Source organism: Lupinus angustifolius, chromosome LG06 (genome assembly GCF_001865875.1).
Source record: "Lupinus angustifolius cultivar Tanjil chromosome LG06, LupAngTanjil_v1.0, whole genome shotgun sequence".
Taxonomy (NCBI): Eukaryota; Viridiplantae; Streptophyta; class Magnoliopsida; order Fabales; family Fabaceae; genus Lupinus; species Lupinus angustifolius.
Window position 1 is genome coordinate 7,227,960 of NC_032014.1, and position 16,837 is coordinate 7,244,796.

The window sequence follows — 16,837 nt, forward strand, 5'->3', positions numbered from 1 at the left end:
ATTCAAAGAGAATGTGAACTCATTATAAGATGGTTTTTTTTCCAATTGTACCCTAGTTATTATGGAAAAAAATCATATATTTTTAAGGATGATTTCATTCCTTGTTTCAGAACAATTATATTTTAACTAGTAATATAAAAATGTTATTTTTGTTTTAATTTTTTTTGTTTATGTGTCAATATCTGATCGACTCGAAATAGTAATGGGACATTCTAGGAATAAAATGATCTCTGCTAAATTATTATTCTCTTTTTTTCTCTATTTCATTCCTAATTTTTAATTAATTTAAGAGGTAAAGGCTCTGAAACAAATAAAAGTCTTTAAAAGGGAGTTATCATTCATTTCAAAAAATTAACACGGTAAATTATTAAATTTGTATGAAATAATGTATTAAACTTGTATATAAACTAGTAGTACAGGTATAATCAATGCACATGCCTCCAAGGAATAATTTTGGTGAATAATATCTAGCAAATCTAGCAATAAGATATTATTGGACTGCTCAAACAATAACAGAGAGATCGATCACATGCTTCCAAGGATTTCTTATTCCAAAAAAGTATACAAAATTTCCTTAAACTTTGTCTTTTGCAAATAGATACCATAAACTATTTTTTCTTCCTAATTGTTCCTTAAACTTTAATTATTAGTGAAATTGATCTCTATATACATATAATTTAAAATAACCATTTGTTTTTTAAACTAAATCTTGAAAATTATGTTAGTATCTCTCCTCTCATCCTTTTTCTATAACCAACCACTACATTAACAATTAGTACTCTCATAAGAAGCAGAAATTGCAAATAATACCCCACTGTTGCAAAGTTGGAGGAAAATCTTGTTGGCATAAAATCAATGTCTTGGATTTGGATTAAAGGATGAGATATGGGGATGAAATATTTTAGTGCAAATAGACTTTAGGGGGTCTCTATATAGTCAATGTATTCTAATTTCATTGTTAGTAATTTAAAATTACATGGGACTAATTTCACAAATAGTTAAAGTTTAAGGAGTAAATAGAAATAAAAAATAGTTGATGGTGTATAATTGCAAAACCTATAAAGTTTAAGGACTTTTTGTAAACTTTTTGCTTAATATAAAATGATACGATGCACATCATGTAGTTGGCTCCGAGTCAATTTCGCTCTTTCACTGAATGGGTTGTTCCAAATGCAGCTATTTTCGTTGGCATTCTTCATGTAGCCACGCAGGTCTAGCTGGTGAAGGTTTGAGACTACCGGGTAACCCCAACTATAGAACATTCTACATGTGTAGTTGATCTTCTATGTTGGTCAGGCCCGTACAAGAAGTTGAACGTATTATTATGAAAAATGCCTATTGAAGCAGATGGGGCAATTTAGGGAGCTTTGCTTAATGCTTCTCGGTTATGGAAGCTGCTGAGAAGTTGTTCAGTAACCTGACATCTGCTTTTGTAATTCTTTCCAACATGTATGTCGTACTAGGTAGATGGGGCACAAGACAAAACTTAGGAAGATATTGCAGAGTTTGGAATTGAACAATATTCTTTTGTTCTCTGTACAAGATAAAACTTATCCTTATTATGATGTTATTTATGGAACTTTGGAGCATATAACAACAACCATTAACTCTATTATTCCCTTCATTTGTCTCTATAGCTGCAATGGTGGATAGTATTTCTAATGCAATTTACTTTTTATCGTCTTACATGCACAATCATGTTCAAACTCAAATAGCCTTTGGTGACATAAATTAAAAGCTACAAGCTAAGTTTACACACAAGATGCGAAGAATTCAATTAATTGTTGCAGTGTGTGCTCATAACAGAAACACCGTCTTGGATCAATCTGCTTCAACATATTATACCCAATTACATGCATAAGCTAAGTGATAGATTTAAATATGATTGTCTTGGTACTCTTATTATACATAATCTGATTCAAACATATTATTGTGTTGGTACTCTTATTATACTTTAGGCGAGCTTGTAATGATAGATTTGAAGGTTTTCCACATTTTGTTTCTTGAAATTACTGCTCTTTCTGTTGACAATAAATTTGCCCCACTTGTATGGCCTATATTTTGGAGGGTTTTTCTCATTTATCAGCTCTTCCAAAGGCTTGATTTCGCTGTCATGTGAAGGGAAGAAGAAGAAAGGAATGGAAAACCTTTCCTTCTCAGAGTTAACAACCACTCTGTGTTCCACACTCTCATAGGCATCATTGCTCCAAACCTGCACAAACAGCACCCATACTCAAGTAAAAGAGGCTTCTTTGATTATCATGGGGTTATTATACGTAATGAATTTAACAATATCCAATAAGACTAACAATTGCATTAGCAACAATGTTAAACTTAAAATGATTGACAAAGTGGGAAACAATTGAACTATCAATAAGACTATAGTCTATAACATTTCAATGCTTTCAGACTTTATAGTGAACAGTAAAACACTGTTTGGTACCTGGATAATATCACCAACATTGATAATATAAGCATCTGGGGTGGGTTTTACTCCAATCCACTCTTGATCTGCTTTACGTTTCACTTCAAGTCCCCCAACCTCATCTTGGGCAAGAATGGTTAAGGCACCAGGATCCTTGTGTCTACCAACGCCAAGAGCTAGTTCAGGGTAAGAACATGAAGGGTAGTGGTTAAGTCTAATAGTGCTGGTTTGGTCTTTGATGAAAAATTCTTCAAACCTTTTTGCTTCAAGTCCTAAGCTCAGAGCTATAAGCTCCAGCAACTTATAGGCCAGCTTCTCCACCTCTTGAATGTATTCTTCGATTACAACTCTGCTCATAAAATCAGATTCACATAATTTTGATCACAACCCTTTTCATATTAAGTGTCAACTTAAAGTTGAATTTAGATTATACTAATAAAGAGAGGGCAAAAAAAAAGGGAGTTCTGTTTTCACTTGAAATTTATTTTTATATCTATAATTGTAAAGTGAATATTTTTTTTTTGTATAATCAATATTATCCCTTCGGGCTAAATAATTAATCTCGTTCAGAGTACGTAGTTATCTCTCTCAATAAGTATCATTCATATAAATCGAATATTTAATCTTTTGACCTATCTGAGTCTAACAAGGTCTTACATCACTAAACCAACTAAGTGGATATGAATTACCTGAAGTTTGGTGGGTATTGAGGGGTTTGATTAGTCCATTGATTGACTTGATGATCATGTTCATCAGGAGTGGCAGGAAGAAAAGTGGGTTCTTTGACTAGATAATCAAACACTTCTTTCCAGTCTCTGACATTCTTGGTATGCTCTGTGTCATAGTAACCACTGGAATTGGTTTGATTTCTGCTAACCTTCTTCTTATCCTCTAAACTCTGTGCAAAGAACTTTCTAGAGGCTTCCTCTATCTTCTGCCTTAGTTTGAGGGGCACACCATGGTTTATTACTTGGAAAAAGCCCCACTCTTTGCATGCAGTTCCTATCTCTTTCACTAAGCCTTCTATGGCTGAAGGGTCTTTAACTGTTTTGTTGATTATTGGGGAGATGTCTATTATAGGAATGCCTTCAGCTTCAATATGGGAGAGCTTTGGCCTGTGATCTGGTTCTTGAACGAAAGCTGGGTCCACCTCTCCCATGGCTTTCTGGAAAACTGGGGGAGATTATGAGAAAATTCTTTCTATGATTCTTAATATTTAACATGGATATATTATGTTCCACACATAGTTACAACTTGTCCCTAAAATTTAACTTGATTATATTCATCATTTTTCTCATTTAAAAAATTAAATTCACTTAAGATGATTTATGTAAATATAAAAAAGATGAGTTATTTATGTAATTTTATTAAATTTGTGTTTCTGTAATTTACTCAGATTCATTGAATTGGGATGGATTTTGGCACAGTTAGTCAATTATAGCTTTTTATGGAGCTAAAAACAAAATGACCTTATTTTATAGTGATTGAAAACATACTTAAGCCATCAATTTTCTTGAACATGGATTAGTAACAGATTTGTACTAATTTTGAACTAGTAATAGCCCATCTCGGTTTAGTAACACATCTGATTTGAAGGAATTGCATGATAAGTTATTAAAGTTATATGTGAAATGTTTACTTATTTGATTTAACAACTACAAAACCACAACTTGTTTATGTTGTACATGAGAATATCTTCATGCCATTTTATGTACATGTTGAGACCTTTATCCATTGGTTGAGTTCCATACAGAACCGCTACAAACCTAAATGGCAAGGCCAAATCAGAATTAAGTTACTTCAAGCTTGAAATATATGTTTTACTTTTTTGTGCTATGTCAAGCTGGATGATAACTATGCAGTGAAATACAGACAGATTAGTGCTTCACTGCTTCTGATATATGTTCTTTGATTAGGATATGAGTGATAGAAATATTATGTCTGATTCCCAAAAGACACAGAATATACAATCATCTTCAGACTTACAATGGCTTTTTGTTGACATAAGTTAAAAGTTATGAATGAATATGTGATTATGTGAAGAATACAACCAAAGAGGTGGGTTCGGGATGACTCATACTACCATATTGTTTATTGTTTTTATTTTGTTTAGAATAGAGATAAAAAAGAGTTGTTGAAAAATAACTTGTATATATGTGAGTTTAATATGTTTAGTTGGGATAACTAGACGAAAACATAGCTAAAGGTTGAAAATTTAGTCTGAAAATCCCTCGGTTAAAGAAAATCTTCCACCTTTTTAGATAAGAAATAATTCATTTCAGGTGCATATTGTTTCTCTCAATATTTGCTGTTTTTTAGGAATCGAAAACTTGAATTTAAAGATCTAATGAGGTCTTACACCAGACCAACATCATGTTGGTTGGTGACTCCCTTTAAGGAAATCATTTAACTATATAATTAAAAAGGATTATATTCATTAAATTATTTTTACTTGATATTTATTTCACGAAAGTTAAACTTTCTTTTTTTATGTGACTGTGGCATTTGAAATTCCCCTCATTTAAGAGAAACCAGACATGAGAATGAACTTTACATTAAAAGGAGAAAAATATATAAACTTAATAAAATTGTAATATTACATATACTTAAAATTTGCAATATTATTTCTATTGGTCGAGATGGCCTCTCTTTTATTTCACATGTGATAGCCTCTCTCCCATTTTCCATGAGAAATTCAACACAATAACAATGTAAACTCTAACAGAGTATATACTAACGTGCTAGAATTTATGAGGAGCAATATATCAAATAATGTAGTAACATACATGGGACACCAGAATTTTAACGAGGAAAACCTTCCCAAAGTGAGAAGTAAAAACTACAGGCACAAACCAGTCAATCAAGCTCTACTATAATCAAAATAGGAATACAAAAGTGTCTCTAAAATATAGCACAAAATGTGCTCAACAATACGGCATACAACAGAGCAACAAGCTTGAAATGAGAACAAGAAAAACAAAAAAAAACCAGAAACACAGCTGTTGTAACAGCTCAATTTCTACCACCTCGGATGTCGTCTCAACCGATCCAACCGTTCAAAATGAAGTACTATAAGTTGTGAACTTTCTATCCACATTTCAACCCGATCTAACAGTGAACGAAGACGCAGTCGCGAGTTTCTTACGGCTGCTCAAAGTTCCTGCCAGTTGAGTTTTCTTATATTCTCTCAACTTTTCAATTGTCTCTTTTTGCATAAATTTCCTTGACTCACTTGCCACATCTAACCCCTATCTATTAGATTAAATGAGACAAGTAGGTTTTGCCCAAAATGGTCTTTCTCCATATAGGAAGGGAGCCACGCCCAACAACATTGACATAAACAAAAACATCAAAACAAGTTCACATACAATGGATCTGCCAGGGAAAATTACCAAAACCTTAGCTCTTTAAACTAAGTTTGTAGTACATTTTTTAGTACTTTCATCTAACGGAACATACATCATAGTTTTATTTTTTAGGATCATACGTTGTTCTAAAATATATGTCAAACCATATATGAAACCGATAACAATAAACAAATAATATAAAAAATAATAAATTTTTAATTTTTTTTAATAGTTTAGAATCCTTGTCCGTATCGCCAAGGAAGAGGTTGTGCCGTGCAAGTTTAATTTTCCATCTAATCATGTGAAACCTTCTACTATAGACTAGTGGTGTTGAACTAATCTTATCGTTTTTTTTTTGAACAACTAATCTTATCGTTTTTTTTGAACAACTAATCTTATCGTTTTTTTAACAACTAATCTTATTGTTTTCTTTGAACAAAGTATGTGTCATTCTATAGACTAACTATTGATATTTTAAATTTTTAATGTATTATTAAGCAACCAATAAAAGTCACTGTCAAAAATATATTTCTTACCCCTAAATATGAAGATCAGATCTTCATTTTCAAACTCGTTTTCTTTTCAAATTTAAGCTTATGTAAATAATTTTAAAAAATATAAGTGTTATACTCCAGTCACATTCGATCTATCATTTGATTATCCCAAGTATCCAGTACAAGGTTTCTCATCTCCTCGTTATCCAACTCAGATGAGCTCACTTATTGCAGATGTCATAAATACTCCTGAAGTGACATTAATGTATATGACTTATCATTTAACGCACCTTTGACCTTGTCATTAATACGCTGTTGACTCGCCTTCAATGTCATCTAACAAGCCGCCTGCCATGCCACATGTACATTCCGTCTGCCCCGACAAGAGCAGATCTGTAGGACAGGCAAGGACTATCAAAGTACGTCCATTGTACATGTTAGATGTTGTTGGCCAACGGCCATATGTCATTCATCACCGCCCGTTTTACATTCATCACCGCCCATTCTCTCCTAATATAAAAGAACAGTGATAAAAAAATTAATATAATTTAAATATAATAATCTTATTTAAATATGTATCAGACACTGCATTAAAGAAAAATTGAAAAATAAGAAATAAAAAGAATAAACAATAAATAATTGTATGATTGAAAAATAGTATATATACACGTGCTCAATTTCTAAAATATTAAAAAAATTAAGAATTAAAAAAACAAATTATATGAAACAAGTGTATTCAGATATAACAATAATATCATTAGTTTATTTCTTTTAAACACATGAAATTATCTTAGTTGAATTAAAACAAGCCAAGTACCACAAGCACAAACCACTCCTAGGCAAAGTAATCATCAGCAATATCAGCAACCATGGGAGAAGTGGACCCTGCTTTCATCCAAGACCCAGAACACAGACCTAAGCTCTCCCCAATCGAAGCTACAGGTATTCCTGTAATAGACCTCTCACCAATAATCAACAAAACAGTTAAAGACCCTTCAGCCATAGAAGGCTTAGTGAAAGAGATAGGAACTGCATGCAAAGATTGGGGCTTTTTCCAAGTAACAAATCATGGTGTTCCCCTAACTCTAAGGCAAAGGTTAGAGGAAGCCTCTAGAAAGTTCTTTTCACAGAGCTTGGAGGACAAGAGAAAGGTTAATAGAGATGAAACCACTTTGACTGGTTACTATGACACAGAGCATACTAAGAATGTCAGGGACTGGAAAGAAGTGTTTGATTTTTTTGCCAAAGAACCTACTTTGCTCCCTGTCTCTTCTGATGAACATGATCATCGAATCCATCACTGGAACAATCAATCCCCTCAATACCCTCAAAACTTTAGGTAATTCATCTTCACTTTATGATAATTTTTCATGTCAAAGTGTGAGTAATTTCAGTTGAAAACCAAGTGCATATTATTTTGTCAATCTTTTTCTTTGGATACTTTATATTGATTCAACTATAAGTTGACATGTAATATTAAGGGTTGTATTCAAAACATAGTTACATGATTATCTCATTCAACATATACCGGATTTCCTGTATCATATTGATGAACCACATAACTAGATGAATAGATTCTGCATATCAAGTAATAATTGAAACTGATGTGATGTGTATATGATCTTATGAGCAGGGTTATAATCCAAGAGTATATTGGAGAGGTGGAAAAGCTGGCCTATAAGTTGCTTGAGCTTATAGCTTTGAGCTTAGGACTTGAAGCAAATAGGTTTGAAGAATTTTTCATCAAACAGCAAACCAGCTTTGTTAGACTCAACCATTATCCTCCATGCCCTTATCCTCACCTTGCTCTTGGTGTTGGTCGACACAAGGACGGTGGTGCCTTAACAATTCTTGCCCAAGATGAAGTTGGAGGACTTGAAGTAAAACGTAAAATAGATCAAGAGTGGGTTGGAGTGAAACCTACCCCAGATGCTTATATCATCAATGTTGGTGATATTATTCAGGTAACAGTAAAGTACAAAACTATAAAGAATGAGAAAAGAGATTTGCTCTATCAAATCATGTCACGTATAGATAAAAACATGTCATGTTAGAAAACTTAAACATTCAATATTCTCTCTGTTTTTATTTCATTGTCATTGGTGCATGATATGATTTGAGACGTGATTTGATATATGATTTGGAACAACAAATTCAGGTTAAAATACTAAAAACATGGAATGCTATATGTATAATTAATATGCTATCAGCTACATAAACATAATTATGATATATGTATAATTAATATGATTTCAATTGGTTCCTCGTATAGGCATACCCTCTGATTTTGCCACTTATAAACATGTGCCATATGAGGAGATACACATATAATTACATATACATAACATCATATAATGTATATAACTCCACTTAATACAACTAGTTCACCTCATTCTGTATACATATATATATGAACACTGATTTTGTCACTTATATAAATATGCGACATGTGTGCTAAACATTTTCAATTGACTATAGTCTGATTAGTGTTTAGTTTTACTTGAGGATTGAAATCATTTGTGCAGGTTTGGAGCAATGATGAATACGAGAGTGTAGAACACAGAGTGATGGTTAACACTGAGAAAGAAAGGTTTTCCATTCCCTTATTTTTCAACCCTGCACACGACGCAGAAATCAAGCCTTTGGAGGAGCTGATAAATGAGCACAACCCTGCAAAATATAGGCCATACAAATGGGGAAAGTTTCTTATTCATCGAAGGGACACCAATTTCAAGAAACATAATGTGGAAAACCTTCAAATTTATCATTATAAGATAATTTAAAGATATTAATATCGTGTTGCTTAATTAATGCAAGCAAGTCAAATATATTAAACAATAATTTTGTGACTTGTTGAATATGTATGTAAGTATCACTGAATAAAAGGAAATTGAATCATCATCAATAACTGAATGGTAGAATGTTTGACATTTTCTTTTTGTTTGAGAAACATTGATTAAATTTCCTCCTATTATAATCAACTGAACCGTGGTGTTCATATAAAAATACTTGAAGTTGTGGTTGCTGTTAGAATTAAGTCCATTTATCTCAAATTATAGACAAATGTAACAAAATGAGATATGGTCAAAATAGGTGATTAATAAATTGTGGGAGGATACTAAAATTAAAATATTATGGCTGTGGACCACATTTTAGAACTATAATTATAAAATAGCATCTTTGCTTATAAAAAATGCTAGCATTTTCCTTTATTGATTTGTTTAAACTACTTTGATAAGATTCCTCGAAGGAACAAACAGTTCCTGCTCCACTCTGCTTATGACTTTCAACTACATCAAATCATAATTGATATTTATGCATTTTTAAACAATAGCAAGCATCCAAAATTAGGATTTAGACCTTTTAGTGGGAGAATCTTATAATTTTGTTGGGGGCTGAGTATGAAACCAGTAACTTATGTATTATTGGTTGGTAGCATATGGATGCATTTCAAACTTCTTTTTATTTAAAAAAATAACCACACACAAACAAATAATAAAGCAAACAGAGTCTCTCTTCGATATCAAAAACATAAATATATATATATATATATATATGTATATATATATATATATTATATATGAGGTTTCTTTGCACTTTTGTAGAGTACAACTAATCAACACTTGAATTACTGATCAGCACTGAAATTCATTCCTCATTATAAAAACATCATTTTATTTTTATGTTATAAGGTTTCTTTACACTTTTCTAGAGTAAAACCAGTGGACACGTGTAAATTAAATGACATTAATTAAAGAAAAAATATGTTCCCTCAATTAGCAAACGCTAATTTCTTCTGATAACTTGTTACATATTTTTATTTTTTAAGATAACTTGTTACATCTTAATTGGAGAGTTGGTACAAACATATTTAAATCCAATAGAACCGTACCTTACAAATGGATATTATCTATCTCCTTTTTTATATCTCATTTATATTATAGTCCAAGTGCAACCGGTCTTATATCACACCTTGTCATAAGCACAAAAACTCGTCCTGGTTCAATGTACATAATCATCTCATATAAAATATTCAAATTCAGCATTGGTACATAAATTGAATCCATCTTTACATATAAAACACGGCATTTGTCACATCATGATTTTAATAGATAATGGTAGTAATAAATGGAATTAATTTGATATTTGTTTGAAATTTAACTCATTATTTAGTTAGATAAACTCTATTCATAAATTAAAAAAATCTAACTTGAGCTGAAAATTGAGCTCCTTACATAAACAAATCAAACTTTGGTTGGATACAATTTGACTCGTTAGGTTCATGAACTAACTCGATATTATAATTTATATATTATATTTAAATATATAAAAACTAATATTTTATGTTTATTATTATTATAGATTATTTTTATATTTAATATTATTATATTTATATATATATATATATATATATATATATATAAAGTTAATTAAATTATGTTTATTGTTATTATATCATCACTAAATATTATTTTTATGTTTAATGTTATTATATATATATATAAATAAAAAAGTTGGTGATCACCATAGAAGTATATACAACCACAATCATGGGAGAGGCGGTAGATCCTGCTTATGTGCAAGCCCCAGAGCACAGGCCCAAACAATCAGTGATCGTAGCTGAAGGTATACCCTTAATTGATCTCTCTCCAATTAACTACCAACAAGAAGAACCCATCACCCCAGTTTCCATCCAAGGCCTAATCAAAGAAATAGGAAGTGCATGTAAAGAATGGGGTTTCTTTCAGGTTATTAATCATAAGGTGCCTTTGCGTAAGCGTGAGAGGATTGAAGATGCCGCAAGAAAATTCTTTGAACTCAGTTTGGAGGAGAAAATCAAGGTTCGAAGGGATGCGATTAATGTGCTTGGGTACTTTGAAGCAGAACATACCAAGAATGTTAGGGACTGGAAAGAAATCTATGATTTCAATGTTCAGCAACCAACTTTTATACCACCCTCAGATGATTCAGATGATGATGAAAACATTCAGTTCCAATGGGATAACAGATGGCCTCAGAATCCTCCTGAGTTCAGGTAACTCAATTCACGCAATTCAGTTAGTTTGGATTTTTTCCCTTGCTCTAATTTGATTAAAATGATAACTAGAGAACAATACCTATAATGGGATTTTAATACAAGTTTATAAATATTACATATACAAGTTTGTCCATTGTTTTTATTCCTACACAGAATTCACCATTAGAAGAAGACATCAAAAGGAAAACATCTTTTGGTGCAAGTCACTTATACAAGGTAGAAAATCAGAGTACATGTATGTAGAAAACAGGATCACATCTTCTGTCGCAAAAAGTGTGTCAATATTTTTATGACCAATCAAAAGAAATGACACATAAAGTGACACACTTTTTGGAATAGAAGATGTGCTCCCGTACCTGGAAAACTAGGTAGGATAAATTATTATGTCACAATGAAATTGTTTAGCTCAAAATAGTGTCAAGGCATTTAATATATACTGATTTGATACCAGAGAGGCATGCCAAGAATATGCACAAGAGGTGGAGAAACTAGCTTACAAGTTGATGGAACTTATTGCACTGAGCTTAGGCTTAGCACCAAATAGGTTCAATGGCTTTTTCAGACATAACACAAGCAATATAAGACTTAACCATTATCCCCCTTGCCCATACCCTCATCTGGCTCTTGGTCTTGGACACCACAAGGACACTGGTGTCTTGACCGTGCTATCTCAAGATGATGTTGGTGGTCTTGAAGTTAGGAGAAAATCAGATGGAGAGTGGATCCGAGTCAGGCCTATTTCCAATTCTTTCATCATTAATGTTGGTGATATGATTCAGGTATTAAACCATTTGTTTTAGTTTTATTTCACTCCCACTCATTAGTTTAGGTATCAGTAACAACATTTGTTTCCATCATCACTAGTGATATAATAAAACACCTTATATTATTTTTATACAATGCATTGAGCAATTGGATCACATGTAAAGCAGCTCACATGGAGAGTATTAAATTGTGGCCATAATAATATTTTTGTTATAGAAGTCTTCACAATAACATTGTGATTGCAATTGTAGTCACATCTCTTATGTCATTTGTTATTTGTTGTTTTAATTAATTTGGCCTGTGGTAATTACAGAATGGGTTTGTTTGTGCATGCAGGTTTGGAGCAATGACGCTTATGAGAGTGTAGAGCACAGGGTTATGGTGAACAGTGAGAAGGAGAGGTTTTCCATTCCTTTCTTTCTGAAACCAGCACTCTACACAGATGTGAAGCCCTTGGAAGAGTTGACAGATGACAACAACCCTCCAATATATAGGGCAGTCAACTGGGGCAAGTTCCGTACTAACAGAATGCGAAGTAACTTTACTAAATCCAATGTTGAAAACCTTCAAATTTATCATTTCAAGATTTCCCAATGAGTGAGTTGCAGAATAAGAGCTCATAATATCATTGTCATTATTGGAGCAATTATGATGTAATATGAACATCAAACTTATACAGCACAAATTCTTGGTTTATTATTTATTATCTGTTTGAAAAAGATGAATTACTTTAATGAGATTATCAAAACTGTGAAATCAAGTACCAACTAACATGTAACAACATACACTTGCTGACTCAATTGGCAAAAAACAAACTGCATCAGTCGCTCTAGAATCAAATTATTGCTTCAAAGTCCTTTTGATATCACTTACATGAAAGCTGTTTTGGCACCAAATGAATGATGCCCATCGGGAATATGAATAGTAAATTGTCGAGTGTGTGTGCATACAACCTAAGCCCCAAGTCAACACTCAACAATAGCAAAGAGGTAGAGATGGAGCAGGGAAAGAAGCATCCAGTACTAGTTTTTCTCTTTTACTTCTACTCTCTTTTATTAAACCAGCCCATCAAAACCAATATGCATCATGAGCAGAGGAATTACACCAACAAAGATCATACTGCACGGCACAATACATCAACAATTAAACAAGAAGGCATACTCGACAAACACTGTTCACACTAGCAACAAAGTTACAAACAAAGAAGACCCTGCCATTCTAGCAGGCTAACATCATGCATCAGGATATAAATCACATCATGCTACATCTAGCCCAATGACTCTAATAATTCAGAGCGAGATATTATCCTACTCTAATTCATTGCACTGCTTAACAGACGAACAATACAGATTCAGCCCAATTAATTGATAAGCAAGTTAGTTAGCTTTAGTCTTTAGAGTAGTTTGTTATGTTAGTTATTCAATTATGAAGCTTCATTCCAAGGTTTATTGATTAGTATAAATATATTCTGCTTTCTCTTTTGTAAATCATCCAAATATAATTCATATCATCATCAAATATAGAAGAGGTATTTATTATTCATAAAAGTGCTTTATTCATCTTGTTCTTTGAGCTTAGCATTGCTCAATCTTTTATTCTTTTGCTGTTATGGTATCAGAGCTCTCTTAGAGAGAGCTTTGCTACATTCAATGAGTGAATCACACTCACCCAACAATTCTTCTGACACTACTATTCAACACATGGAGAATCCTCAAGATCACGAATCACCCTTCTATATTCATCCATCAAAAAATCTTGCCATAGCCCTCGTTTCACCTCTACTCAATGGAGAGAACTACCATTAATAGTGCAGGTCTATGAAAATGAGTTTGATCACGAAACAAAAGCTAGGATTTATAGATGGAAGCATTCAAATGCCAGCAAAAACATATCCTCTCTATAGAGCTTGGGAAAGAGCTAACAATATGGTAGTTTCTTGGATAATAAGGTATGTATCTCCTTCAATTGGCCAGAGCATTCTCTGGATTGATAAGTCATATGATATATGGAGAGAATTGAGGGAGAGATTTTCATAAGGCAACCTTTTTCGTATGGCTCAACTGCAAGAATCCATTACAAATATCAAGCAGGGTGCAAAGAATGTATCTGATTACTTCACTGAAATAAAGACTTTATGGGATGAGTTAGATAACTTCAGACTCTTTCCAAATTGCCCTTGTGAGATACAATGCAATTGCAACTCTTTAGGAATTCTTAGAAATTATAGTGTGGAAGATAGAATCATTAGATTCTTAAAAGGACTAAATGAAAGCTACAGCTATGTTAGATCTCAAATCATGTTGTTAGAACCTCTTCCCAACATGAGCAAAGTTCTCTCCTTAGTCACTCAGCAAGAAAGTGAGATGAATGAGCAAGAATTGGAGTCAAAGGCAATGTTACAAGATTCATGGTTTCCCTACAATTTTTCCTTCTACTAAAGATGAACAAGCTAATTGTGTCTCTGTAACTAATGTTGAATAAGACAAAGAACATGAACACAACAATGATGGCTCAGTATTTGGGTTAAGCCAATATCAATTCAAAGGACTCGTACACAATTTGCACCAATCAAGAACCATTCCAGCAAAGGAATGAGCAAATGTCATGTTTGCTAGCACAAACATTCCAAGACTCAATAGTGAAAGTAGTAAAGGTACTCCTAAATCTCAATACATTTCATGGATTATGGACAGTGGTGCAACTGACCATATCAGTTCATCTTTATCCTTCTTCTCATCCTTTAAAAGTATTCAGCCCATTAGGGTAAGATTGCCAAATGGATCTCAAATCATTACACATATATCAGGAAAGTTGTAAACTAAGTAGCACATGCCTGCAAAGATATTACTATATGAAATATTCAATTTTTGTAAGTTACATTTGTTAGGAAATACTAGGGTGGGCATGGGTCGGGTTGGGACGGGTTAAAGCTTGTCGTTACCCGGCCCTAAATGTTGGTCGAATCATTTTTTTGAACTCAGACTCGTCCCTAAACTCGAAGCTGATCCAACCCTAAATATTGAATGAGTTAGCCTTTAAACCCAACCCTAGAACCGAACCCTAGAACCGATTAAATATAATGCATACTCCTTTTAGATAAAGACTTCTCAGTATTATTTATTATTATGAATATGTAATTTGACATAAAATAATATATGTATATATATTATTAATCATGTATATATAATGAAAAAATTAAAAAATCAATAATATTTTCAACCAAAAAAGTATATTACTCTACGCACATTTGAGTGGCTGAGTCATGTTTAATCCTTATCTGCCCTTAAATATTGAACGACACTATTTTTTGAACCTGAACCTGGCCCTAAATCCGATCAGAGCCAACCCTATCCAAATATAATCATGATCAGGTCGTATCGTATCGGGTAAGTAGGTAGAGTTGGATCTTGTTCACCTCTAGGAAAGACAATACATACGGAATAGATTCTTGTTATAAAAAAATATTTATGACATCTATCCAGATTTAAGTTAGTATACTCATCACTTATTTGTTTTAAACTACTTTAAAATGTATTACACACATCTCATACAGGAATATCAGTGTAATCATATCTAATTTTCACGTAAGTACTATATATATAAAAATTAGATGCAATATAAGTAATTGGAAAAAAAAATAGAGATGAATTGTATATATCTTACAAAATCGCAGCGTTATTTTATAACTATGTGATATAAACATACAAAAACCTTTTTCTTTTAAAAACTACAAATAACATACATTAGACATTTGTTTATTTTCTACTCAAGTAAATATCTTATTCATTTTCAAATGATCATTGATTTTAGTAACTAAATGATACAACTTATTTCCTAACATTAGAATATGCTTTATTCTTAAAACTAAAATATATTTCATCAAAATTGAATAACAACTCAACTAATTCTTCCTTTTGTCTATCCCATAATCACAGCTATTTTATAAACGAATAACATGTCGATTTATTCTAAGAGCTATTAGTAGATATTATAGTATTTTAGAATATCTAAATGATATATAAATATAGAGGTAATATATTATATTATGATGATTATATCTTAGTTTTGTTTAAAATATTTTAGAAGATCACTTAAGATAAAAATTGCTTTATTACATTTTTTATGATTTATTTCTCATTTAATTAGGAATATGCTATTAATATAAATATGAGTTTGTATCTTTTAAATCATCACATCATCATTCATACTATTATTAATATAATTTAATATTTTGATCATTCTATTCAACTTATAATTTTAACAAGAGCAAATGGCCAAAAATACAATTACCATCCCTTCCTCGGGAAGATGAAAATCATCACATGAAAACAATGTTATGAAAACCGATTCATGTCGGCCGGTTCAACCAGTAAACTGGTGAACCAGTCTCAATACCAGTACGGTACAGTAATTATACCGGTCATGCAATCATATCGGTTAAAACTGACCAAAAGCGGTCATATTGGCCAGTTTTCAATTGAGCCATACTGGTCATACCGGTCGATTTTTATTTAAAATTAACTTTTTAATGAAAAATGAAAAAATATTAGTTTTTTATTAATTTTTTAACATTAATGATAATATATTATTTTTTATCTAATTTCACCGGTACACAGTTTAATTAGTGAACCAAGAGACAAACTACCTTATCTCGATAAGAAAGTCCAAAAAAAAACGCAAGCAGTTGCTTCTCCAATTCGTCCAATTCTTTTGTCTCCTTCGTAAATCAGAGAACAATATGGAGTAGACGCTCCACTAAAAATCATCT

At 32.2% G+C, this 16,837-nt stretch overlaps 2 protein-coding genes across 5 annotated transcripts; one reads left to right on the top strand and one right to left on the bottom strand.

Moving 5' to 3' along the window:
* Positions 1,785 to 3,657, bottom strand: LOC109349422 (protein DMR6-LIKE OXYGENASE 1-like). Of its 2 annotated transcripts, XM_019590217.1 has the most exons (4): positions 3,115 to 3,657; positions 2,444 to 2,774; positions 1,939 to 2,212; positions 1,785 to 1,869 (listed from the first exon to the last, which is right to left on the bottom strand). In XM_019590217.1, exons 1-3 carry the CDS (start codon positions 3,582 to 3,584, stop codon positions 1,955 to 1,957), a joined length of 1,059 nt encoding a protein of 352 aa, XP_019445762.1. In that variant the 5' UTR covers positions 3,585 to 3,657; the 3' UTR covers positions 1,785 to 1,869; positions 1,939 to 1,954. The 2 variants fall into 2 exon arrangements, with proteins under 2 accessions (XP_019445762.1, XP_019445761.1); XM_019590216.1 differs by having other exon boundaries at positions 1,785 to 2,212.
* LOC109349423 (protein DMR6-LIKE OXYGENASE 1-like) lies at positions 7,068 to 12,773 on the top strand. Of its 3 annotated transcripts, XM_019590218.1 has the most exons (4): positions 10,796 to 11,301; positions 11,756 to 12,083; positions 12,406 to 12,688; positions 12,723 to 12,773. In XM_019590218.1, exons 1-3 carry the CDS (start codon positions 10,817 to 10,819, stop codon positions 12,664 to 12,666), a joined length of 1,074 nt encoding a protein of 357 aa, XP_019445763.1. In that variant the 5' UTR covers positions 10,796 to 10,816; the 3' UTR covers positions 12,667 to 12,688; positions 12,723 to 12,773. The 3 variants fall into 3 exon arrangements, with proteins under 3 accessions (XP_019445764.1, XP_019445766.1, XP_019445763.1); XM_019590219.1 differs by lacking the exons at positions 10,796 to 11,301; positions 11,756 to 12,083 and adding exons at positions 7,068 to 7,605; positions 7,900 to 8,230 and having other exon boundaries at positions 12,406 to 12,752; XM_019590221.1 differs by lacking the exons at positions 10,796 to 11,301; positions 11,756 to 12,083; positions 12,406 to 12,688; positions 12,723 to 12,773 and adding exons at positions 7,071 to 7,605; positions 7,900 to 8,230; positions 8,792 to 9,206.

What these genes read in the sequence shown, in the direction of transcription:
- LOC109349422 (XM_019590217.1), bottom strand. Translation starts at nt 3,584, where the DNA reads ATGGGAGAGGTGGACCCAGCTTTCGTTCAAGAACCAGATCACAGGCCA. An exon ending in CAATACCCACCAAACTTCAG is followed by an intron (nt 2,775 to 3,114) that starts GTAATTCATATC and finishes TTTTATGAGCAG; the next exon opens with AGTTGTAATCGAAGAATACA. An exon ending in ATGTTGGTGATATTATCCAG is followed by an intron (nt 2,213 to 2,443) that starts GTACCAAACAGT and finishes CTGTTTGTGCAG; the next exon opens with GTTTGGAGCAATGATGCCTA.
- LOC109349423 (XM_019590218.1), top strand. Translation starts at nt 10,817, where the DNA reads ATGGGAGAGGCGGTAGATCCTGCTTATGTGCAAGCCCCAGAGCACAGG. An exon ending in CAGAATCCTCCTGAGTTCAG is followed by an intron (nt 11,302 to 11,755) that starts GTAACTCAATTC and finishes ATTTGATACCAG; the next exon opens with AGAGGCATGCCAAGAATATG. An exon ending in ATGTTGGTGATATGATTCAG is followed by an intron (nt 12,084 to 12,405) that starts GTATTAAACCAT and finishes TTGTGCATGCAG; the next exon opens with GTTTGGAGCAATGACGCTTA.